This window comes from Falco punctatus (genome assembly GCF_963210335.1).
Source record: "Falco punctatus genome assembly, contig: scaffold_25, whole genome shotgun sequence".
NCBI classification, from domain to species: Eukaryota; Metazoa; Chordata; class Aves; order Falconiformes; family Falconidae; genus Falco; species Falco punctatus.
The window spans coordinates 2,490,559-2,515,370 of NW_027660064.1; the positions used below are offsets into that span (position 1 = coordinate 2,490,559).

Genomic DNA, 24,812 nt, shown 5'->3' on the forward strand with positions numbered 1-24,812 from the left:
TTGGCTCTCTGGTTCTCCCTAGGTGGGACACCTCCATGCTGGCTGTGCTAAGGCCATCACAGTGACCTTGAAATCGGATGTCGCGGTCACCTTCAAAATGCACCCTGTGAAGTGCAAGGTGGCTAGGATCACCTTCCCGCTGCCGCCGGAGCAGATTAAAGACTGGGATGACTGCCTGCGCACCATCAAGTGGGTGGATACCACCATGAGGGGCCCAGGAGCCACGTGGCCTGTGAAGAAGAAGGTAAGAAACGCAAACAGGAAAAGCTAACGGAGCTGCTACAAAAAAACCCTGGCAGGCCACCATCTCTGCTGGCTGAGCAGCTCCTGCATCCTCCTGACGTTTAATCCACCCGTGAGGTTCACCCGCAGTGCGTTTTGGGGGAGAGGCAGATGCAGTGACCTGTGACACCAACACAAAATGGGGAGGTCTTTTGACAAGACACGTTTAGCCACATGCAAACTACCGGTCTCTGCCAAAAGCTGAAGTGTTGCAACCTGTGTTGAACGGGAGGGCACATTTTACGATTTTATCACGTTTTGTGGTGTTAAAATTTCTTCGTCGAATTCAGTGCCTTTTCACCAACAAGGAGTTTAAGGCGCTGCACTCTGACTCTTGTTTTGGAGTGGAGAGCCACACTAGTGCTCTTGTGTGTGCACTGGCCAGCCCACCAGCACATGGTGGGTGAGCTGTCAGCTCTGCCTACACCGATAGCAGAGATTTTGGTGGTGGTGCCCATGTTGTGTGGGATATCTCATTGTGGAGCAGCCCAGGTGCTGCGTGGCAGTCGTGCAGCAGTCTGGAGAAGCATCGCTCCAGAAAGTGCCACACACACGTACCTGGCACGTGTTCCTCCCTAGTTTCTGAGCCTTTTTAAGAGCTGTAAACCCCTTCTTCTTCCCCATCAGCAGCAGCAGTCGGAGGCTTTCCTAGTGAGTTCGTCCCCATTCCAAAACGCCCGTCCCCAGCCCTCACCAGCGTGGCTGTTGCCCCACACATGGTGTCTGGAAAGCACCTCCCGCTAAGACAAGAGGGAAAAGGTGCTTTCTGGTTTTGTTCAGTCTTGGGGTTCTCCATCCACAGAACTCCCACAGGGGAACTTAATCCTAATTTAGAGGCCTGCTGGATCTGTAGCGGGCCATGAAAAAGGTCTGACACTCTACAGGGTTGAAACACAGGGACAGGTACCTATGACCCAGTCATTGTCCCCATGGGCGTATTCTCAGTCATGGTGGTGATTATGGTGTTCAGTCGGTAGAAACAAACACTGTAATGGAAGGGTTAAATTTTGTCACCTTCCCGGGGAAATAAATGGGAATGGTCCTTTCTAGCCCCTGTACGTGGCTGATCTTGGAGGCCAAAAGCCTCCTCTTGCTCAGCCGGGCTTTCTAGGCTCTGCTCAGTGATTCTTCCCTTTCCTGTTTGGAGGTGATCGAGACAGACCCAGAACCAGCTCACGCTGTCCTGGAGGAGAGCAGCCGTGAGGTGGAGCTTTGCCTCAGTGCTGTTGTCGACTACGCTGAGCTCAAGCTGGATACGGACACGATTCAGTGCAAGGAGACCTTGCCCTTCCAGACGAGGACATTCCCGTGAGAGCCAGAGGCCAGGCAGGGACCCGTGCGTGGGAGCTGCCTTTGCCCAGGGCTGACCTGGTGCCTGCTTCGCCGGAGCTGTGCCGTGCTCTCTGGTGGCCTCTGCTTCTCCTTCTACTCGTGGTCTGGTGAAAATAAAGGCAATAAAGTGCCAATAAAGGCAAAAAATAAAACACTGACCTGTTTATTGTTTGGCCACTTAATAAACCTCTTCTAATTTCTAACTGGGTGATTAGGCCTGGCGGGGGGTGGGGGCAGGGGTGTGTGTGCTGCTGCCTGCTGGTTCTGAGATTTCAGCTTCCACACATCCTGGGCGCCTGGAGATGCCTCACATGTGGGCTCGAGTCCCTTCTAGGGCTTTGTGTTCAGTCTCACCTGCTGTTCTTCTCTTTAAACAAATCATGTATTGTTTCATCCTGTCCAAGTCCTGGCAGGGTGCTGGGGCCTGCGTATCTGCACGTAAAGCCAAGCAGGAGATGGTGGCCACCGTCCTGCCAAGGCGTGCCAGGAAAGGTTCAATTCTGCCATGCCTTTCTGCTGACAACAACCATGGATTTGCTTCCATTGCGTGTTGCCTGTCCTCATCTGCTCGAGGACAGGTTTGCAGTCAAAATAATGTCAAACTGAGATGTAAAGACCAGAATAAGACCCTTGGATTAAGTCTCCTGGGCACCATGCCTGCCCTTTCCTCTTTAACCTCCAAACTTTGAAACACTTTGTCTCCGGGTAGCCCAGGGCAGTGCTCTAGACGTGGCAGAGTTGCCTGGGGACAAAGATACTCCTGAGCATCAAGGAAGGGGTACCAGAAGCTCACCATACAGTGTTACTTTTCTACTTGCTTTGTATTTATTGGTCATTGTCTTTTCACTCCTCCTTCTTGCTTTTCAGTTCCATGCTGTCCAACACGGGGAATGTGGCCCTGGAATACAACCGGATGGCGGCTGTGGAGGACGAAAGGGCATTGAGCCACACTGGGGAGCTGTTTCCACCCAGTCTGGATGGTAAGGTGCTGCAGCGAATGAAGAGACGGGACACAGCTTGATGCAAGCAAGTTGTCCATTTATTAGCGATTTTCTTACAATTACATATGTTTCTACCTTCTACATATTACACACTGATTGGTTAAATCTTAAGCGTAAAAAACACTGATTGGTTGACATTTAAGGCACACCGTTAGAACAATAGGAACTTATTAGTTTATCTTGACATAGCAATAATTTCTATTCCAAAGTTAGGGAGTTTCTTTCTAGGCGGCTTTCTTGATTAACAAAGTTACATATCGGCGCCATCCGTTCCCTTATCTGGCTACTTGTTTCTCTGTCCGCCTGGATGCCTCCTCAGCTGTAACGGCTCAGGGGTCTGCAGTTGGCTTGTTCCTTTGTTCCCAGGGCTTGTGCCCTACAAGTTCTAACAAGTCTCTATTCATCAGGCTATCAGTACTTGGACTCCTGTCCTTGAGGCCTTGTCCTACATCTCCCCCTTCCTGTTGCACAAAAAGAACCCCTGAAATCAAATGAGTTATTAATTTTTGTAAGCATTGTAAAAGACAAGGTATAAGTAATAAAACAAACAAAAAAGCAACTAAAGCATATATAATCATCTTCACTAAACTTCTTAACCATCCTGAAATGCCCCAACCACTGAACAGTTTATCTAACCAATCCCAAGTATCACGTTGTTGAAGATGAGAAACTCCATCCCTCAATCTTTGGATGCTAGCATGAATTGATTCCGAATGATCTGAAAGGTTCATGCAACACATCCCTTCAAATTCTTCACAACCATGACCTTGTGCCAGAAGCAAAAAATCTATTGCAGCTCTATTTTGTAATGTCGCGTGGCGAACACTATCAACATCTAATAAAAGACCAGACAGGGCACTGCTTGTGGCATTAGTTTGTTTGGCAAGCCAACAGCCAAGCTTATCTAATGTTGCCAGAGCCTTTCCTGCAGCAGCTCCAGGCAACAGAAGAGATGCAATAAAGCGTTGGCCAAAGGACCAAAATTGTACGTTATCATCACAATCGGAGGCAAATGCATGAACGCCACGCTTTGTCCTTCGAGAGTAGCAATGTTGTAAAATCATAGATGTGTTAGGAGTCAGGACGGAAAGTCGCCCTAAGCTACACAGACCTCCTTTTATATGAGAAGGAATGACAGACCATGCTCTATCACCACAAATAAAAAATACTCCAGCAGGTAGTGAGAGCGGAGCATTGCTAGATTTAGACAAGTTGTTAGCAGTGTAATTACACCAGATACTTGCATTTCTAAAAACAGGATGAGTAGGGGAAACGTCCCATGCCCTAGATTGATCCTTTCCCATGTAGTTAAATTTTATGCAAAAATCCATTTTTACAGACCCAAGGAGTTCAATTTCTTGTGGTTCCAAAGTGGCCAGTGGGAGATGGGGTATCCATACATCCCAATTGTCTGTCACATTTTTTGATACGTTTTTGGGTGGAAAAAGACTTTGAAGGTCCCTAGGTATAGGCCATTCATCTAATGGCAAGCCCACAAGACATGTGGAAAAAGGCTGATCCGGAGTGGCCATAGCAAGACACAGAGTATCCTGTCCAGTCAAGTTCGCCAACGTGACCCAAACATTTACCTTTCGTAGAAAAGGGGGATAAGAGCCACCTTCAATAGGCCAAGGTCCAGGTATGAACATCATTATCCATATTACTGACAACACTTGTTTCTCTTTTTCTTTTTCCATCGTCGTTTTACAACCAGCCATTCTTCTGGTCGTACTGTCCATGACCGAGGCACTGCAATTGATTGTCCACACTCTAATCCTACAGTAATGTTCTTGTTAATAATATAAATTCTGCTTGCTAACACAATATATTGAAACAACAACCGTGCAATAGCCCGTACTTCTAGGCTTTCAATCAATGATAAAAAATTTGCAAAAACTAAGTTTGGCAAAATCTCAGAACCTAACCCTATAACTCCCTCTAATTCCAAAAGAGGTTTTCCCATAAAACGTTCAGCCCACTGTATATGATTAAACCTTAATATTTGATTATTACACTCAGAACACATCCAATGACCCCATCTGTCCCTTAGTCTTACAACTCACCAGCGATCGTGATCACAGAGTTCACGATGAATCTTGATCCACGGTCGACAAGATGGTCCATGTTCATAGCAACATAACTGTAGAAATCGAGATGCTGTCCAATCTGGTTCATGACAGTGTCGTTGAAAGTCGATGTAACGGAAGATAATATCTGCTAGCGGTGCCGTCAGTGCGTTGGGGATCTGGTCTGGTCCAAACGTATTACCTTTGTTAAGTGGTTTAATCCAGGGCAATATTGTCCATTCCAAGCGCTGTAAAAAGTGAAATCTAGATGCTATATCCTGAATTTGGTTACCTGACATTAATGCAAAACAGAAATCCTCACACAGTTTTTATTTCATTCTGTAGGGTCGGTGTCGGTATCAGTTGTCTGCGGTAAAGGTTCACGGAAAGGTCGTACATTCTTTGCTGGGATCCATCTGGGTCCTTATTCTGTGGAGACACAAGCATAACCTTTTCCCCATGTAACAAGAGGATATGGTCCCATAATTTTACCTTTTTCTGGATCTCGAACCAATACTGGGGCTTTAACCCGTGCCTTGAAGAAGGTATTTGCAGTAAAATGTCGAACTGTCGGTGGGTTGTTATCTATTAAAGAACAATTTAAAAAATTGAAAACATACAATGCTTTCTGTAACCGTTCCTCTGGAATAGCCATTACCATTCCCCCTTTTTGTTGTTGTAATAGATGTTTTAGCGACTGATGAGACCGTTCAATGAGAGATTGACCGGTGGGGGAATGAGGAATGCCAGTAATATGAGTTATACCCCACAGGGCAAAAAAGGTTTTTATAGTTGTTGAAACATAAGCTGGACCATTATCTGTCTTTATCTTTAAGGGAATACCCAAAGTAGCAAAAGCACGCATTAAATGTCTACGAACATCTCGTGCCTTTTCTCCTGTGTGACAAGAGGCAAACAAGGCACCTGAAAATGTATCAATGGAAGAGTGGATATATTTAAGGTTACCAAATTCAGAATAATGTGTGACATCTGTTTGCCATAATTGTAGGCTTTGTAATCCTCTAGGGTTAACTCCTGCAGCAATTGATGGGAAAGAATGTTTTTGACAATCAGGACAGACAGCAATAATATTTGGCGCTTGTTGAGAAGGAAGGTCAAGCTGTCGTTTAAGAGCTCCAGCATTTTGATGGAAAAAAGAGTGACTTAGTTTAGCTTGTGCAATGTGGTCTGGCAATACTTGAACTGGTAACGTCAATAGATCAGCTCGTCGATTGCCTTCTGCAAGAAAACCAGGTAGTGAGCTGTGAGACCTAATATGCATAACAAAATAAGGTGCAGATCAAGAGTCCAAAAGGAAAATAAGTTCCTGTAACAGGGTAAAAAGTTGTGAATGTGAAACATTCCGCAGCACAGAAGCTTCGGCTCGTTTAACAACAACTGCAACATAAGTGGAATCAGTAACAAGGTTGAGTGGTACGTTCCATTTTCGGAAAACACGAACAACTGCATTCAGTTCTACTATTTGAGGTGAACCGGAGACTGTCTCTATGTCCGAGTCCCATTGTCTCTGTTGATCATCCCACCATAGGAGAACAGATTTATGTGATTTGCCTGATCCATCTGTAAAGACAGTAAGTGCCTGTAAGGGTTGTTTGCTTCTTTTGGGTTTTAACATCAGACGAAAGTCAATGTTAAACAGTTTGTGTGAAGGTGGATGGGAAGTTAATTGACCTGTATAGTCGGCAAGTGCCATAACAAAGGTGTCTGATTGCTGATAAAGCCATTGTAAGTATACTGTTGTTATTGGCAGACAAATACAGACAAAATCCTTCCCTGATAAGGTTAACAGGCGTGATCTAGCTTGAACAATCAGAGAGGCAAACATTTCATGTTGTGTCAAAATAGTTTTTGTAGACTGGTTAGGTAAAAAGATCCATTCAGTAATCAACAGGGGGTCTGAGTTCTGAAGGTCCCATTGAAATATCAGGGCATGAGGCTGTCGTGCAGGGTTTAAAATAATCAAGTAAAAAGGTAGTTCAGGGGCCCATCGGTGGGCCTGTCGAGAAGCAATAGCTGAGGCAACCTTTTGTAAAGATGTATCTGCTTCAGAGTTAAGATTACGTGGAGAACAAAGATTAGTGTCCCCTTTTAGAAGGTCAAACAGAGGACCCAAGTCTGTATCAGAAATTCCCAATAGTGGTCAAACCCAATTTATTGTTCCCAGTAATTTTTGTGCATCATGCTGGTTTCTTACATTGATATTGATCTGCAATGGTTGAGGAACAATAGTTTGTGCTCTTATTCGCCAGCCCAGATATTTCCAAGGGGGAAACTTCTGGACCTTTTCTGGTGCTATACAGAGACCTGCCGAATTCACGGCATCTGTGACAAGGGCTACAGCTTTCTCCATGACTTCGTGATGTTGTGCTGCCACTAAAAGGTCATCCATATAATGATACAATAACACAGTAGGCATAGCATTTCGGACAGGACTGAGTATTTTTGCAACGTACCATTGACACATTGTAGGGCTATTTTTCATACCTTGTGGCAGTCCAACCCACTGATATCCCTGCAACGGAGCTTGCATGGTGATGCTTGGAAATGAAAAGGCAAATTTCAGGGCATCATCTGGATGTAACGGGATACTGAAAAAACAATCTTTAAGATCTATGACAGTTAGATGCCAATGTCGAGGGATCATAGTTGGGGACGGGAGCCTGGGTTGGAGGGCTCCCATATCTTCCATAGCATCATTAATTTTTCTAAGATCATGGAGCAAGCGCCACTTGCCAGTTTGTTTTTTAATAACAAAACCCGGTGAATTCCATGGGCTAGTAGAAGGTACAATGTGTCCTTGGGACAGTTGTTCTGAGACTAAGTTTTGAAGTGCGCGAAGTTTTTCCAAAGGAAGGGGCCATTGATCCACCCAAATAGGAACATCAGTTTTCCAGGTTATTTTTAGGGTGTTGCGCACTTCAGTGGCCCCATCTAAAAATGTGTACGGATGGACATTCCCCATTGTGACAATACATCACATCCCCACAAAACCATAGGGACAGGCAGCACAAAAGGTTTAACAGAAGCCGCACGTCCCTCTGGTCTTTGAATTCGAATTAGTTCCAAACTCTGACGACTGTTACCAGTGCCCCCTATCCCAGCCAGTGTCTGAGAGACATTAGTCAGTGGCCATTGCGGAGGCCATTTGGCTTGAGAAATTACTGTGACATCAGCTCCAGTGTCAATGATCCCATTTAGTGCTATTTGTTGGTCATTGTAAATAAGGGTACACTGATACATAGGCCGCTGTGGAGAAATGGATTGTACCCACAAAATGTGAGGTAACCCTGTGGATCCAAAACCTCCTCTCCTCTGCGGAGGATGATCAGTGATAAGAGAGTTTACCCTTGCTGGAATCAGAATCAATTGCACTATTCGACTACCCTGAGGTATCGTACAAGGTGGAAATGGAGTCCGTGCCATGATTTTGATTTCGTCCACACTGTCAGAGTCAATAACACCTGGTAAAACAAAGAGACCAGACAATGTTGTGGAAGATCTACCAATTAACAGAGCTTGTGTATCGGGGGGTAATGGTCCTTTGACATTTGTTGATAATATATGAACCAAGGAATCGAGCAGTGTTACTGTGTGTGAGGTTGCCAGGTCCAATCCAGCGCTGCCTGAGGTTGCTGGACAGAGACTTGAGGTGTCGGTGCTTCTCTCCAAGGATGTTGAAATGTCAGCTGTGGCATTTGTGTCTGCGCATGTCGCTGCCCCGCGCTCCGTGGTCGGTTTCCCTGTATCGGTTGTCCCTGGAAGTCATACTTAGGTCAACATCGATTAGCATAATCACGCCCTTTCTGACATTTCGGACAAACTCCAGGACCAGGAGGTTGTTGTTTATTCCCCGCAGCCCGAGCAAGACAATTTCTCTTTAGATGGCCAGGCTTACCACAACCATAGCAATTCCCCACACCACACATCGCTGCAAAAGCAGCAGCCATAGCTTCAAACTTGTGGTCAACCGTACCGATTCGGTTACATGCTTCCACCATTTCCACCAGAGTGGGGTTCGGGTTGGGAAGAGACTTCAGTAGCCTTTTACAATCAGCATTAGCATTTTCAACAGCTAGTTTTGTTAACAATATATCCCGAGCTTCCGCATTATCTACTTGACGTTCCAAAGCCTGTTTTAGTCTACCAATAAACTGCATATAAGGTTCTCGAGACTCCTGAGTGATGTTAGTAAAAGCTTTTTGTGGCTTTTGTAAGTCAGGGACCTGGAAAAAAGCCTTTTTCGCCTCTTCTCTAATTGCCTCGAGAGCCGCACGGGGGCAGTGTTGAGCCTGCGCTACCGGATCAGCACGTGCACCGGTGCCCGTAAGATGCTCTATTGCCAGCGCAGCTGATGCAGCATCATTATGGTTAACGTACGTGAGCAGGAGTGTTTGCAATCCCCCTCTCCAGTGCGACTCCCATAACGTGTACTGAGTCGGGGTTAGCAGCAATCGTGCTAAAGATTTCAAATCATGAGGAGTCATGACATAAGCATCAAACACAGAAGATAACAGACTTATAAAACAGGGAGAAGAAATACCATGTTCCGTAACCGTGCGGCGCAGTTCTTTAACAACCAAAAAAGAAAGAGCCTCCCATCGTGCTCCCCCTGCCCGACCCTGAGAATACAAGACCGGAGCAACTATAGTTTTAGCCATTTCTAGATCCCCCTCCTTTAAGGCTTGTTTCTTTATTTTTGCCCACACATCACGTAGATGAGGAGGGTATAAATCAGGTTCTTGTTCAGGCTCTACCGGTCCTGGGTCAAAGGGATCTTCTTCTGGCAGATACTCCACTGCATTGACACCCAGGGGTTTGGAGCACTGTGATTTAGAGGCTGATAAGGAAAGGGCTATAGGAGCTTGCGACTCCTCCTCCTCTCCTTCCTCTGCCTTTTCTTTTTGTGCTTTCAGAGTCTCAAAAATAACTCTCCACGAAGAGAGCAGACGGTGGGACTCAGTATTGCCTTTTGTCGCAGAATCCCACAATTTCACCCCTGTGTCGTCCCAAAGTTCCCGCGTGAAAATTGTAGTTGCGGTCACTGCAGGCATATCTACTTGCACCCACTTAAGCATTGCTTTAAGGTCATGCCCAGAAATACTTTTCTCATGTTTGTTAGGGAGACCTTTCATAAGCTCATATACATCTCTTTCTGGGGACGAAGCCTGATTCCCCATTACGCATTTCCCACAGCTCACCTCTCAACTCCGGAGGGATTTCAGGCCGGCTCCCGCTTCCTTTCAGCGGATCATTCAAAGTTCTGTGGGATCCATTGCATGTTGCTCAGTCAGGCGGTTCGAGAGTCCCTCCACGTCAGATCCTTCACCGGATCACGTCGGGGTCACCAATTTGCGGTGAATGAAGAGACGGGATGCAGCTTGATGCAAGCAAATGTCCCTTTATTAGTGATTTTCTTACAATTATATACGTTTCTATCTTCTACATATTACACACTGATTGGTCAAATCTTAAGCGTAAAAAACACTGATTGGTTGACATTTAAGGCACACCGTTAGAACAGTAGGAACTTATTAGTTTACCTTGACATAGCAACAGTTTCTATTCCAAAGTTAGGGAGTTTCTTTCTAGGCGGCTTTCTTGATTAACAAAGTTACATATCGGCGCCATCTGAAGTAAAGCAAAAGTTACACAATAACAGGAAGATTGCAGTGGGAAAAGAATGTTGCAGGTGGGAACAGATAACTACAGAAGAGAAACTAGGGGCGGGCTTGGTATTTAGGCAACTAACCAATAATGAGCTTAACTTTTGTAATATGTATGAGCTAATTATAAGAAGGCATAAAAGGTGACTGTAAGGGACAATAAATGAAGTCTGCTGATCACTCATATTGAGTGACTGTGTCTTCCCTCCGTCGCAACAGGGGATAATTCTTAGGGTTAAGTCTCAGGGTTAAGTTTCAAGGCTAAGTTTCAATGTTAGGTCTCAGGGTTATGTCTTAGGGTTAAGTCTTAAGGTTAAATCTTAAGGTTAAGTCTTAAGGTGAAGTCTTATGGTTAAATCTTAGGGTTAAGTCTTAGGGTTAAGTTTTAGGGTTAAGACTTAAGATTAAGTCTTAGAGTTATGTCTTAGGGTTAAGTCTTAAGGATAAGACTTATAGTTACATCTTTAAGTTTACGTCTTAGGTTTATGTCTTAGGGTTAAGTCTTAGGGTTTTGTCTTAAGGTTAAGTATTACTATTAAGTCTTAGGGTTAAAGTCTTAAGATTTAATCTCAGGGTTAGGTCTTATGGTTAAGTCATAAGTTTAAGTCTTAATTTTAAGTCTTGGGGATAAGTCTTAAGGTTAAGTCTCAAGGTTAATCTCAGGGTTAAGATTTAGGGTTCAGTCTTAAGGTTAAGTCTTAGGGTTCAGTCTTAGGGTTAAGTCTCAGGGTTATGTCTTAGGGTTAAGTCTTATGTTTAAGTCTTAGGGTTAAGTCTTAAATTTAAGACCTAGGGTTAATTCTTAGGGTTATAATCTTTAAGATTAAGTCTCAGGGTTAAGTCTTAGGGGTAAGTTTTAAGGTGAAGTCTTAACATTAAGTATCAGTGTTGTGTCTTTGGGTTAAGTCTTAAGGTTAACTTTTAGGGTTAAGTCTTAGGGTGAAGTCTAAAATTTAAGTCCTAGGGTTAAGTCGTACAAGGTTAAATCTCAGGGTTAAGTCTTAAGGTTAAGTCTTAAATTTTAATGTTAAAGTTTTAAGGTTAAGTTTCAGGGTTAAGTCCTAGGGTTACTTCTTAAGGCTAAGTCTCAGGGTTAAGTGTTAGTGTTAAGTCCTAGGGTTAAGTCTTAATGGTGAGTCTTAAGGTTGAGTCTTAGGGTTGATTTTTAAGGTTAAATCTTTTGGTTAAGTCTTAAGGTTAAGTCTTAGGGTTAGGTCTCAGGGTTAAGTTTTAAGTTTTAAGGTTAAGTCTTAGGGTTAAGTCTTAATGTTATGTCTTAAATTTAAGACCTAGGGTCAATTCTTAGTGTTAAAATCTTTAAGTCTCAGGGTTAAGTCTTAAGTTTAAGTCTCAGGGGTAAGTCTTAAGTTAAGATAGGATGAAGTCTTAGGGTTAAGCCTTAGAGTAAAGACTTAAGATAAAGTCTTAAGTTTAAGTGTAAGGCTTAAGGCTTAGAGTTCAGTCTTAGGGTTAAGTTTTAAGGGTAAGAATTAAGGTTAATCTTAAGAGTTAAGTCTTACGGTTAAGTCTTAAGGTTATGTCTTAATGTTAAGTCTTAGGGTTAAGTCTCAGGTTCAGTTTTTAAGGTTGAGTCACAAGGTTAAGTCTTAAGCTCAAGTCTTAATTATAAGTGTTAGTGTTAAGTCTTAAGGTTAAGTCTAAGGGTTAAGTCTCTAAGATTAAGTATTAGGTTTAAGTCTCAGGGTTATGTCTTAGGGTTAACTGTTAAGGTTAAGACCTAAATTTAAGTCTTAGGGTTAAGTCTTAAGGATAAGTCTTAAATTTAAGTCTTAGGGTTAAATCTTAAGGTTAAGTCGTACGGTTAAGTGTTAAGGTTAAGTCTTAAATTTAAGTGTTCTGGTTATGTCTTAAGGTTAAGTCTTAGTGTTAAGTCTTAAGGTTAACTCATAAATTTAAGTTTTAGGGTTAAGTCTTTGTGTTCAGTCTTAAGGTTAAATCTTAAGTCCTAGGCTTTGAGTCTTAGGGTTAAGTCTTAAGTTTAAGTCTTTGGGATACGTCTTAGGGTTAAGTGTCAGCGTTAAGATTTATGTTTAATTCTTAAGTTTAAGTCTTAAGGTTAATTTTTAAGTTTAATCTTATGGATTGAGTCTTAGGTTTAAGTCTTAGAGTTGTCTTGGGGATATGTTTTAGAATTAAGTCTCAGGGTTAAGTTTAAGCTTAAGCCTCAGGGTTAAGTCTTAAGGTTAAGTCTTACGGATTGAGTCTTAGGTTTAAGTCTTAAGTATAAGTCTTAAGTTTAAGTCTTAGGGTTAAGTCTTAGGCTTAAGTCGTAGGATTAAGATTCAAGGCTAAGTCACATTTAGGTCTTAGGGTTAAGTCTTAGCGTTAAGTCTTATGGTTAAGTCTCAATGTTAAGTCTTAGGGTTCAGTCTTCTGGTTAGGTCATTATTTTAGGTCTTAGGGTTAGGTCTTAGTGTTAAGTCTTAATGTTGAGTCTTAGGGTCAAGTTTTAGGGTTAAGTCTTAAGGTTATATGTAGGGTTAAGTTTTAGGGCTAAGTCTTACAATTTAGTCTTAGGGTTAAGTCTTAAGGTTAAGTTTTATGGTTAAGTCTTTAGGTTAAGTCGTAGGGTTCAGTCTTGCGGTTAAGTCATTAGGCTAGGTATTAGGGTTAGGTCTTAGGGATAGATTCAAAGGGTTAAGTCTTAAGGTTGAGTCTTAGGGTTAAGACTTAGAGTTCAGTCTCTAGGGTTAGGTCTTTAGGTTAGCTCTTAGGGTTAGGTATTAGGATTATGTCTTAGGGTTAAGTCTTAGCTTAAGTCTTAAATTTAGGTCTCAGGGTTAGGTCTTAAGGTTGAGTTTTAATATTGAGTCTTAGGGCTAAGTGTTATTACCAGGAACAGAGGTATATTACTGTAGGGTCTTGCAACTGGGTCTTCTGCAAGATCGATTGATCGATTGATATATAGTCAGACAGACATAAAAATTACGCAATAGCTGCCCTAAATGTTTCAGAGATTTATTTCCATCAGTTTAGGTCATTGAACTTCCTACAGTAGTTATCTATTTCCTCATGCTGCCAAGAACTCCATCGTGTTTGCCATCACTAGTACCAATTGCTCTTTTCCTTGTTTCTTTGGGTAACTTTGGAGTCTTTGCTGTGGAAACAGGCTAGTGTGATGAAATTTAGCACATAGGAATACTTCATGGTTTGCTGACTCTTCAGCAGGGGTTTCCTTCCTCCACTCCCTGCCCAGATCCACCCCTGTTCTCTTCATTCCTCTGTCCCTCTCCTGTCACCACACCGCCCCATCTCACCCCCCTCTGCTGCTCAAAATATTAAGGGAACTAGATCTGTATTGAAAAAATTGGGGTTTCTCTTTCCTCTCCTGAGGATTTACCACCCAGAGCAGGCTCAGGTTCTGATCCTGCAAACTGCTCCCCAGTGCTTGGATGCTTGCTCTGGGAAACAAGGACAGCTGCTCAAATTCTTTTGCAGGCACAATCTTTGTTTAAATTCTAGTTGAAATGAAATGAAAAGCTGTCATCAGTCCCACCTGTGGCACAGAGAGACACCTGTGTTTCACGCACATGTCTGCACAGAAACACACGCAGAGGGAAAAAAGCCCGGTACTGCTTTGTGCAAGGAAGTACGTAAACTCTCCCTATCAGCATTGCTGCTTTGAGCAATTGAATTGTTCTACAGTTATCTGACAAGCCGACACGCTGCCCATCAAATCAGAACCAGAATGTATGCCATTTGCAAGATGGGGCAGCAATAAGCTTTCAACCACTTTCCAGCAAGATCAATTCAAGCAAGGCTGTGTATTCATGGATTTTCTCCTCTGCAAAGCCATGAAGAAAACATGAACAGCACTCCCCAAAGGCAAAGGAGCAAACTGAGGGAGAGCAGCTCATTGGCGCCTTTCAGAGCTTCAATAGTCTGGAGAAAAGGGAAAAACACCCATACAAAGATAAAGAGCAGCCAAGATGCACTTTTATAAAATGTATATTGGGACCTGTTCCACATCTCAGAATGACTTTCAATATTGCTTTGCATGGCTTTTAGACCAAGGCCTAAAGTGGCGTGATAGCTTCTGCTTGCCGGGGCATGGTAAGATCACTTAAACGAGCGACAAGGTAACAAGTAAACACCAAAGGCAATAGCGGAGCTAACCGTTTCCCTCCACTGGCGACCAGCTGTGCAGTAAACCAGCTTAACCAGCCTCCCTAAGGATGGCTCTAAAGTCGCTGAAAAGGAAAAAAAAGAAGGTAAGTCCTTAGCCTGGGATGTAAAGGCACCATCTTGGCTCCCAGGCAGGTGGCACTGATGGCCCAGCAGGGTCATGTCCCCACGTTCCAGGAAAGATAAAAAAAGTGCAGGACATGTTTGTGGGGTGGGTCTGATGCATCCTTTCCGTTTGCTGAAAGCCTGAGGAAGGATGTATTCCACGGTAGGACCGGTGGCACTTTAGACCTGAGGTTAAAATAGTGCTGCACTTCAGTGACGCTCCCCAAGCTGCTTTCACCACCAAAGAGAAAAAGATTTGCTCTCTCCAGTATGGTGGGAATGATACCATAAAGTCGGTCAGGGAGAAAAACCCTCTAAGACTTGCTTGCAAGTTTCAGAAGGCTTGCATTCTTTATGGCAGTGCTGGGAGCACGGGGGAATGTTTCCTCTGAGCGTGCTCACCCAGTTCTTCGAGGGTACGCACTATGGACAGCAGAGCACTTGCACACTCATAGCGCATTACACATGCATTTTCAGTCAGGCACGGGATGGGTTACAAGTTGCTTGCTTTAATGCAAACGAGCACACACCCTCAGACAGCACTGCTGAGGTTTTTTACTAGCTCCCCGTGCTCCCCAGGCGGGGCCTTGCCCTCTCTCGGGGGGCTATCTGAGTCAGAGGTCACGATCTCCCCCCACAACAATTACCTTTGTCCAAATTCCAACCAACATTCTGCGGATCGCAGCACTCTATCGGCTTGTCTCCTCCTGCGACCACAACGTCCTCACCCAGAGGCTCTTTCTGCATCACCAAAGAGAACGCAGATCTTTCCCCCATGCATTCTTTGTTCCCCATCCTTCCCAAGGCTGACTCCCTGGATGAGAGGTCCCTTAATTCGTCACTTCTAACAGCTTTAGAGAGTCAGCTTGGCCTAACCTTTGTGCGCAGGTGTGTTTAACGTAGAGCTACACACCAAATCAGAGCGTGGCAACTGGGGAGCTCAGACATCTTGTCCCTTTGCCGAGCCAGCAGCTTCCCCTTAGCAGAATCCCTGGACATAAATGTATATACAGTGGAATCTATACAGTGGCATCAAACGTCCCGCCAGACACCACATCCGTCCCTAAAATCCTTCCCCCCAAACAACCCTGAAAGACTTCCCTTGACACCCTCCTCCACCCCAGGCTGTTCCTGAAATCATCCCCCACCTCCACCTCCCTGCCCTGGCCCTAAAACTTCTCCCCCAGACTCTGGTCCGGCCCTAAAGTCCCTCCCCCACGCTCGGTCCGTCCCTAAAGTCCTTCCCCCAACCCCAACACCTCCTCCTCCGTCCTTCCCTAAAGGCCTTCATCAACCTCGCCCATCCGTCCCTAAAACCCTTCCCCCAGGCTCCCCACTCTGTTCTCTAAATAACACACACAGCCTCAATACCTGCCCCCCCGTGTATCAATACGCACCCCCCCACATACCCCCACCTCCCCCACTCCCCCACCCCACCTCCCCCCACCCCCCACCCCCCATACACCCACTCCCACAAACACACATCCTTGCCCCACCCCCCACCCCCCCACACCCCGGTCCACCCCTAAACACCTTCATCGATTCCCACCCGTCCCTCCCTAAACCCCTTCCCCCCGCCCCCTCCCCTGCCCCCGCCCCTCTGTCCCTGGCATGGCCCAACTGCCCAGCACCACCAGACCACTCTGGCCCAAACACCATAAGGCAATGGTTCCCACCTGACAATAGCAAGTCGAGGAACATTGTTTTTTTTCCTAAACAGAGAGAGTTTTACTTCGTACGCTGCCGACTACGCCGAATTATGTTTTGCTGGCTGACTGGATACACAGCAAAGCTGAACTCCACATCAAATATAATCAAATCTATCAAGTATATCAAATAATGGAATATATCAAATGCAGTTTCTTATATTGCAATAAAAGCAAATAGCATGCAATATGATAAAAGGAACCAGTAGCAGTTACTGTGAGCGATATGATAAAAGAGCAATAGGAGCGAAGCATCCATTTGTTATCCCAAAGTGTTAACGTGACTAAGGAAAGGAGACATCACCAATTCCCACCCCAACAACACCCAGGCCCACCCTTCGGCTGGGAGCCCCCTTGCAGCCAGTGCCAGGAGTCTCTCGGGAACTGGGAAATTCCCCTGGAGAAGGTACCAGGAAGGAATTCTCTCGCTGCTTCCCACCGTGCATGGTAGCCATGTGAGGCACAGCACAAGAGTTCTGCTCCCTGCTTTCTCTGGTGAGGAAATTGACACAGCACATTTACACCCATACAGAACCAAAAAACATGGCTTGGGAAAGTGCAGGGCTGCTCCCCTGGAGAGGGTTCGAGGAAGGAATTCTCTTGCTGCTTCTCACCCTGCCCTGGCAGCCGTGTCAGGCACAGCAGAAAAGTTCTGCTCCCTGCTTTCTGTGGTGAGAACATTGACCTCTTTTCATTGGCAATAATGCATAGCCCAAAAAACTCACCTTGGCAAAGTGCAGCAGTGCTCCCTGGAGAAGGTGGCAGGAAGGAATTCTCTGGCTGCTTCTCACCCTGCCCTGGTAGCCGTGTGAGGCACAGCACAAATGTTCTGCTCCCTGCTTTCCGTGGTGAGCAAAATTAACCCTTAAGTGTTGCAGTCGTTAAGAGCCCAAAAAAGTCACTTTGGGAAAGTACAGCACTCCTCCCATAAAGAAGGTACCAGGAAAAAATTCTCTTGTTGTTCTCACCCTGCCCTGGCAGCCATGTCAGGCACAGCACTAAAGTTCTGCTCCCTGCTGTCTGTGGTGAGAAAATTGACCCATCATGGTTGCACTCATAGAAAGACAAAAAAACACACCTTGGGAAAGTGCAGCACTGCTCCCCTGAAAAAAGTGCCAGGAAGGAATTCTCTTGCTACTTCTCACCCTGCCCCAGCAGCCATGTGAGGCACAGAACAAAAGTTCTGCTCCCTGCTTTCTGTGGTGAGAAAATGGACCTCTCACATTTGCGATCACGCAGAGCCAAAAAAAACCCTCACTGTGGGTAAGTGCAGCAGTGCTCCCCTGGAGAAGGTGCCAGGCAGGAACTCTCTTGCTGTTTCTCACTCTGTCCTTGCAGCCATGTGAGGCACAGCACAAATGTTCTGCTCCCTAATAGCTGTGTTCTGAAAATTAACCCCTCACATTTGCAATCGCATAGAGCCAAAAAACCCCTCACCTTGACAAGTGCAGCACTGCTCCCCTGGAGAAGGTTCCAGGAAGAAACTCTCTTGCTGTTTCTCACCATGCCCTGGCCACCATGTGAGGCACAGCACAAAAGTGCTGCTCCCTGCTTTCTAAAGTTGGCAAAATTGACCGTTTATAGTTCTACTCATGTAGAGACAGGACTTTCTTATTCAAAAGCAAAACCCAAAAAGCCACGTAGCCGTGGGAAACCCTTTATCCTTCCGTGTGGCTGGTGACTTCCCATGGCTCTTCCGCAAGGCAGGAGAAACAACCATGAATTTGGAAGCCCACGTAAATTGAAGTACACTTAGTCCTCTGACAGTCACTGCTTATGGGCCAGCAGTCCTCTCACCCCTCCACAGATCTGCCTCTTAGTCCTCTAGCAGTCATCCTCCATGGAGGGACCACAAGTCCTCCATACCTACCTACCAACTCACCAGAAATGAGTCAGACCACACCAGAAGTGACACTGTCTGACCTGCAGGAGATATACTAGACCAGTAACGATGGTTTCAAGACAGAAAAAACACCACCATCCACCAGCCCAGCAGAAAAACAACCAGAAGAAACATCATACACAAACCAAAGGCCCCCATCCAAACCCCACAAAGGCAAAATAGCTGAAAAAAGGCACTCTCCACAAAAAAAAAAACCACCACACAGAACACATGATAAAAATGCCATAACCCCAGGAACACAGGGCCAACAAACACAGGTTCTGTCCATAACAGTAACACACTTTGACACTAACTCGCCTGACCTCTGGCATACCATAACCTTGTTGCCCCCAAACCACAGCACATTGTAGCCCTAAGGCAACACTAGATGGAACACAAAGTCCCTGGAGATCTCTGCCAAGGCCTTCAGGTGGTCCCTGACCTCAGGCATCACAACCTTGAAGTGGGAGCCAGACGGAGGCACCAGGACATCACCGGCACCCATCTTCACACCCTGAAACAGAGCCTGGGATAAACGCTCCTGGGGACAGAGGCTGAGGCACTCGGAGGCTTTGAGCCGGCCAGCCACCATCACAGGGCTTCAGCTCATCATTTCTGTGTCAGAGCCACCAGGCAGGTGGCCCCATCCTCCCTGAGAGACCGCTCAGGGCACCTGTACCCAGCTCCAGGGGGCTGGACACACAGCCTCGGATCCATGGGGGGGAGGGGTGCTTTAATCCTGGGAGCAGGATTTCTAACAGTGCCCCTGGGGAGGAAAGCCTCCTCAGGCCTGGAAGCCTGAGAGACATCCCTGCGCTGCTCCACATGTCACCAAAAGCAGGGGCTGAGGAAGGCTGCTTTGGGGCCCGTCGAGGGAACCAGCTCCCCTGGGCTGCTCTGCGGCCACCGGCTGCTGTTGCTGTCGTGCGGGTCTCAGTGCTGCTCTGCAGTCGGCCGTCACCTCCCCGCAGGACACTCCCCAGCGCAGCACACGTCTGCACTGGCTCTCCCTGGGGACAAAGATCACAAGCGAGGGATGGGCTTGGCTTTGGCCCCAGCCCCAGGCTGCCAGCAGAGAGACCTGCCACCCCCGCCCCAGCTGTGCGATGTGGGCACCACGTACAGCTGCAGATGTGGGTCAGGGCAGCTGTGGGCAGGGGGCAAGCCCTGTGGCGGTGCCCCCGGCACTGGCAGCAGGCAGAGCTGGGGAGAGCGAGGGGCAGCCCAGGGCAGCCGGCAGCTGGCGGCGGGGCCCGTCAGGGTGCAGCACCCTCAGCAATGCCCGGCTCCTTGCGCCTCGGCCCCAGGGCTGCAGCGCAGGGCTGGCCCCAGCTGGGGCTGGGCTGGGAACAGGCAGGCAGGGCCCCTGGCAGCCCCGGCACGCACCTGCTCCCTGCATGGGGCAGCCTGCTCCTTTGCAACCGACCCCGTGGCATCCAGAGAAGAGCCCTGCCCTGGGCCTGAGCCATCGCTGCAGGGATGAGGCCTTCCTCGGCGTCCGTCCCTCAAACCCCTCCCTCCGGCCCCCACGGTCCGTCCCTAAAACACTTCCCCTCGCCCCCAGTCCCTGCGAGCGGGGAATCCGCCTCCCCAGCTGTGAGCCCGGGCGGCGCAAGCCCCCCCAGGGCTCACCCTGCCACCCATGTGGTTCCTGGAAGAAACACCATCCCACCATGCCCGCAGGCAAACCGCTATCCCTATGGACACAATGGGGGCAGCCGGCACGGGGGTTGGGGGTGGGGGGGTGGGTGTGGGGGGGTGTCACTCTCGGGGCTATCCTAGTGAGCAACACTCAGAGAGGCCAAAAACTGGAGTGCAGGGTTGATGCCGGCATTAGAGCCGGCTGCAAGCGAAAGGCACTCAATGGGCATGGGCGCTGCTGGGAGGGAAAGCGCCACGTCAGGACGGTCGGGAATCTCGGCTGGCTGGGAGGGAGCTCCATCGAGCGCTCAGAGTCGAGGCTTGAGATCCTTGCAGCCACGGAGGTTTTTGCACGGAGAGCTGCGCTAAGCAGGGCCCGTTTATCACTTTGGCTGCAACACGAGGGTGCTGCACCCCTGCATGGTGCTTCCCCTGAGCCGACAGAGAACTTTCTCTCCTGGGCTTTGTTCCCTCTGGGACAGCGGCTGTGAGCGAGGCAGGGCTGTCAGATATGCACAGCTGGGGTCGAGGGGCTCAGAACGGATAAACCCCCCGGCCTGCGCCCGGCCCTGCCCCTCTCTTACAGCCGCCATGGCAGTTCCCCTGCAGCTGAATAGAACCATCAACGCTCTGTCTTCAGTGGGGTTTCTTGTACATAGAAAAAAGGGACAGCACAAAGCGTGAAGCAAAGCCAAGAAGGTGGCACCTGATTTTAAAAAAGAATACATTCAGTACATCACAAAAAAATGCGGTGGAACTCACTCTTCCAATTGGGTTAGGCAGGAGGAAAATGGATTTGGAAAGCAAATAAGAATCGCTCACTTCAAGCTATAAGGTGTCTACGGAACACAGACTCTCCCGTGCATGTCCTGCTCATTAGTTCCGCGCTTTGGAAGTGCCTGTGGTTTCCCTGAAGCACCCTCTCTGGGTTACTCTTCCAAAGGGGTTCCGGGGACATCTGCATAGGGAAGCTGCCTGAAGCAATCACCGTTTGTTATCCTGTCAGGTTTCAGCCAGGGCAGATAGCCTGTGCATGCAGGGACTACAAACTTTTTCTGTAACTACAGACTTTTTCTATTAACACACTGATCTTGCAGAGAAGTCATGCACTGTGCAATTAAAAACAGAGAACAGTGGGAAACTAGGTTTGGCCTTCAAGGCATTTCTGACCTAATTACATTGAACTTTATTTGCTCAGAAGCCCTTAAAAAGTGCTCCAGTTGAAGGCAGCTTCCTGATCAGCTCTGGGTTCAGACTAACTCCTATACACCTACAGCCGTCCAACTCTGAAAAGTCACACAAGGACTCCCTAAATCACCCCAGCTTTGAAGTGTCGTTTCCAGTGCCTCCCCCTGGGCCAGAAGCGTTTCCTTGCTGCCCCAAACGGAATTTCAAAGCTTCAGAGACACCCTCTGGAGAGCCTGCCCCACCTCTCAGCACCGTGAAGACACAGGTGCTGACGCCCAAAGGCACTTCCAAGTCCTGTCCCTGACTTCCCCGCAGAACCCTCCACCTCCAAACTCTCCCCAGCCCCGGAGAAGGGGCAGGGATACCTCGTTGTGCTGGAAGCCAGGACAGCGCGAGGCAATTCAGCATCCTACAGCTGGATGGCCTCAACGTTCAGGGCCAGCAAAGCACCCTGCCCTGCGCACTACTGCAAAAGCAGGCTGAAGGAGGTTGCTGTCCTACCAGAGCTGGAGGGGAAGAAACTGCAGTGAATATCACAGCAGGTACGCTGCCTGCAGCTGTTAGGTGCTACTGCTCAACGCCGTCCCAGGTAAGGAGTGCCGACACTTTCCTCAGCCTCACAGACCCCCTGCCAGCCCAGGGACCAGGCCTCACTGATTTAGGGCTCCCACAGACGGGAATTTGCTCTCCGAGGAAATGCAGCCATTGCAATCAACCTTTCCTCCCCAAAACATCAGCTGGAACACGGATGGAACCAGAACGGGAAGCACCGAGCTCCATTACCCTGAAGCCCAGGGGGGACACCCTGATGTCGTGGATGGTTTACTTGTCCTATGCCATTCAAAAAAGCACCAACATCCCTCTGAAGCTGTACATTAGTTTTACCCTTGGGCAGTGTGTGTTACTGAAAGGAATCTTCCCAGCGAACCTCAGCTTCTCCTGATCCTCCTCTTCTTGACTAACAAAAGCCTTCCACTGGAGTGGGCTATGACTTTACTCCGATTGTGGATGACGATGGATTTGTGGTTTGACAGTGTGATGTAGGTCTTCCCAACTGTCACAGAGTTCCTGTCTAGCCTGATGTTGACATCTTCAGCTGCTCCGTGAAGGCTTGCATGAATATCTTCACCTGGAATAAAGCAAAAGGGAGACTTTGCTCATCACCCTTGCTGATGGGAGTACAAGGAACAGAGGAAGCCACAAGGAACAGAAGTGTCACAGCCTTTAGCTGTATTAGCAGTTCCACAGATCAATACATTTATCACATCCTGATAGCTGCACGTGTACAGCATAAGGATGTCCTGGACACCACCTTAAGCGCCTTATTTCTGGGTGGGCCTGTAAAGATTTATCCCCAAGGTGACACTATCTACAGGGAGACTTTTTCAGATGTTCCCAGGTGGCCTTTGGGTTGTGATCCCACGCGGGTCACAGGGAATTCTGCATCTGAGTCGTTCAGGTGACTCTGAGGAGGCCCCACCTCGGTCACGGCTCGCCCAGAGTCTCCTGCAAGCACGCCACCAGGGTTGTGTCTCTCCTGATCCCTTGTTGCCAACATGACAAGATGCCTGGGGCACGTAGGCAGAAGAGGGAGGTGAAGAGAAACAGGCAAAGCAACAGTCCACGGCAGGATGGGACGCAGATGAGAACTTCACCGTGTTGGAGCAGCAGTGCCCTCACTTGCTGTGGGTCTGTGAAGATAGGTCGGAACGAGACCGGTGGGGCACGGCCCACACCCACCTGCCCATCACAGCCCTGCAAGTCCATTTCTTCTGCCTGGAGCCTGTCGGTGCCTATGCCCGAGCGTGCAAGCCTGCACCGAGCATTCCCAAGCTGTCCCACAACCCGAGCGAGCACACCTTTGCTTTCCGCCTCAGACCGAAGAGGAGAGAGCCCCTGGTGAGCAGCCGATTAACACCTGGAGTCTTGCTGGAGCACCTGCCAGCCCTTCACCCTCCAGAAGAGATCCCCACCAAAGCGTCCCTCACTGCCAGAGCTTCCAAACCTTCATTCTTCCCAACCAAGCAACTCCCGGGAGTCAACTAAGCTCAAACTTGAGCACCGAGCCTACTCTGCCTGTTGCAGGTGAGGGTCTCCCAGGTGAGAAGCAAACCCCAAACACGAGACATTCTCCATCGAAATGGCACTTCTGTGGAGCGTGTTTAAAGCCTCAGAGCCAGCCCCAGCTGAGAAGGGCAGCGACCCGGCCATCCCTGGAGAGCATCCCCCTGCCGAGGCAGAGCCTTCTCCTCGCTGCACGGGTTACAGCAAGGCAGCCAGGGGATGGACCTGCCTTTCCAAGGCTGCCACGCAACAGCACGGGGGAGAGCTGGCTGCCTTCTGGGTGGACTCCTTAAACCCTAAGCCAGACACAATGCGGCGAATCACAGTCGTGCCAGAAGAAAGAGAGCCCCTCTCTTGGAGGGAGGTTGGGGAATGAATCACCCTTCCTCTGCAGCCATTCCTTCATCTCCACACATGGAGAGTTCAGCCTTCGTGCCTGTATAACCTCAACTTCTCTGCTCTTAAGGGAGCCCAGGAGGAGTGGGAGGGATTCGTGGCCAGAGATGAGTTATGTTGCGAGAGAAACAGCAACGTCTCCAATGACTGGACAGCCTGCTTTCTATAACAGACAACCCAGCGTACAAAAATAACCGAGGTTCAGAAGCGTTACAGAGGCAGGCGTGCTTTATAAGCCTTGCCTTCCCCCTCCGCTGAATCCTCGGCATACGTTGGCAAGCAGAGGAAGCAGGACCCAAGAAATGGGAGACATGCACAGTGCTTTGAGCATGTACAACTCAGGTTCATGGAAACATGACATGAAAAATGCTCTACGAGACAACTAACTACTGCAAAATAAACTCCACGAAAACTATCATGATCTCCCTGTCTAGGCCCATGGACAGGTGGGTCTTGAAACAATGGGTATAGTTCTGATCTTAAAAACCAAGCTGAAGCCTTTGAAATGTAATCATTCTTTCTGCCCTTCTCCGAAGTACAGAGCAGCTTCTATACAAAGGCTGAACAGGATTCCTCAACCTAGAAATGATATAGGAGACAGGTAGGTTTGTAAAAGTATGAATGGCCTGGGAGAAAGTGAACGAGGAAAAAATTGTCACCATTTGTCATAAAACAGGAACCCGAGGGCCTGAAATAGTATTAGTCAAAATTAGAGAAAAGTAGTACTAGTACTTTTCCAAGGAATATTCCTTCCTTTGGAACATGCTGCCATAGCTGCCTACAGACGCTCACCGCTATAAATCCACAAAGCAACTGGACAAAGGCTTGGAAGGTAAAACCATCAGAAGTGATTAAACAAAGACGTGAATAAAGCCTCCAGCACAGAAAAATGCTACCTCCAAGGCCCACGAGGCAGAAAGCACATGCACTGCCTGCTTCTACACGCTTTGCTGAGCATCCCCTACTGCTGCTCTCCTGGAGAGCACTTACACTCCCGGCTGCAGGCACCGAGGATGCTTCTGAAGGCTGGAGGGCTTTGCCGGAGCACCTTCTACCACAGAGAGAAGGATCTGGCATCGTGCTGACTGTGTAAACCCACAAACCTCCCGGTACAGACGAGAGCGTGCAGATGCCAGCGAGTCAGGAGGGAGCAGCAGGTCTTTCTGCCAGGCAGATAAACTGACACAGAGCAGAGCTGTCAGGGTTGGCCCAGGGCAGCTGCAGGCTTCATGTCCTGGGTGCCAAATTAGATGTGACATTTATTTAAGACTCTTGGTTGTTTAATATATAAGTCTGGAGGAAAAAAAAAACAAACCACA

At 47.7% G+C, this 24,812-nt stretch overlaps 1 protein-coding gene across 1 annotated transcript in view; it reads left to right on the forward strand.

Annotated features, from left to right (window-relative positions):
- Nucleotides 1-3,946, forward strand: part of LOC308058135 (hydrocephalus-inducing protein homolog) — a 101,641-nt gene extending 97,695 nt beyond the window's left edge. Inside the window, exons 66-67 of the mRNA XM_080412122.1 lie at nucleotides 23-244; nucleotides 1,430-3,946. Coding sequence (XP_080268248.1) covers nucleotides 23-244; nucleotides 1,430-1,594 — 387 coding nt within the window. The 3' untranslated portion in view covers nucleotides 1,595-3,946. The remainder of the gene's footprint in view (nucleotides 1-22; nucleotides 245-1,429) is intronic.
- Nucleotides 3,947-24,812: the final 20,866 nt, after the last annotated feature.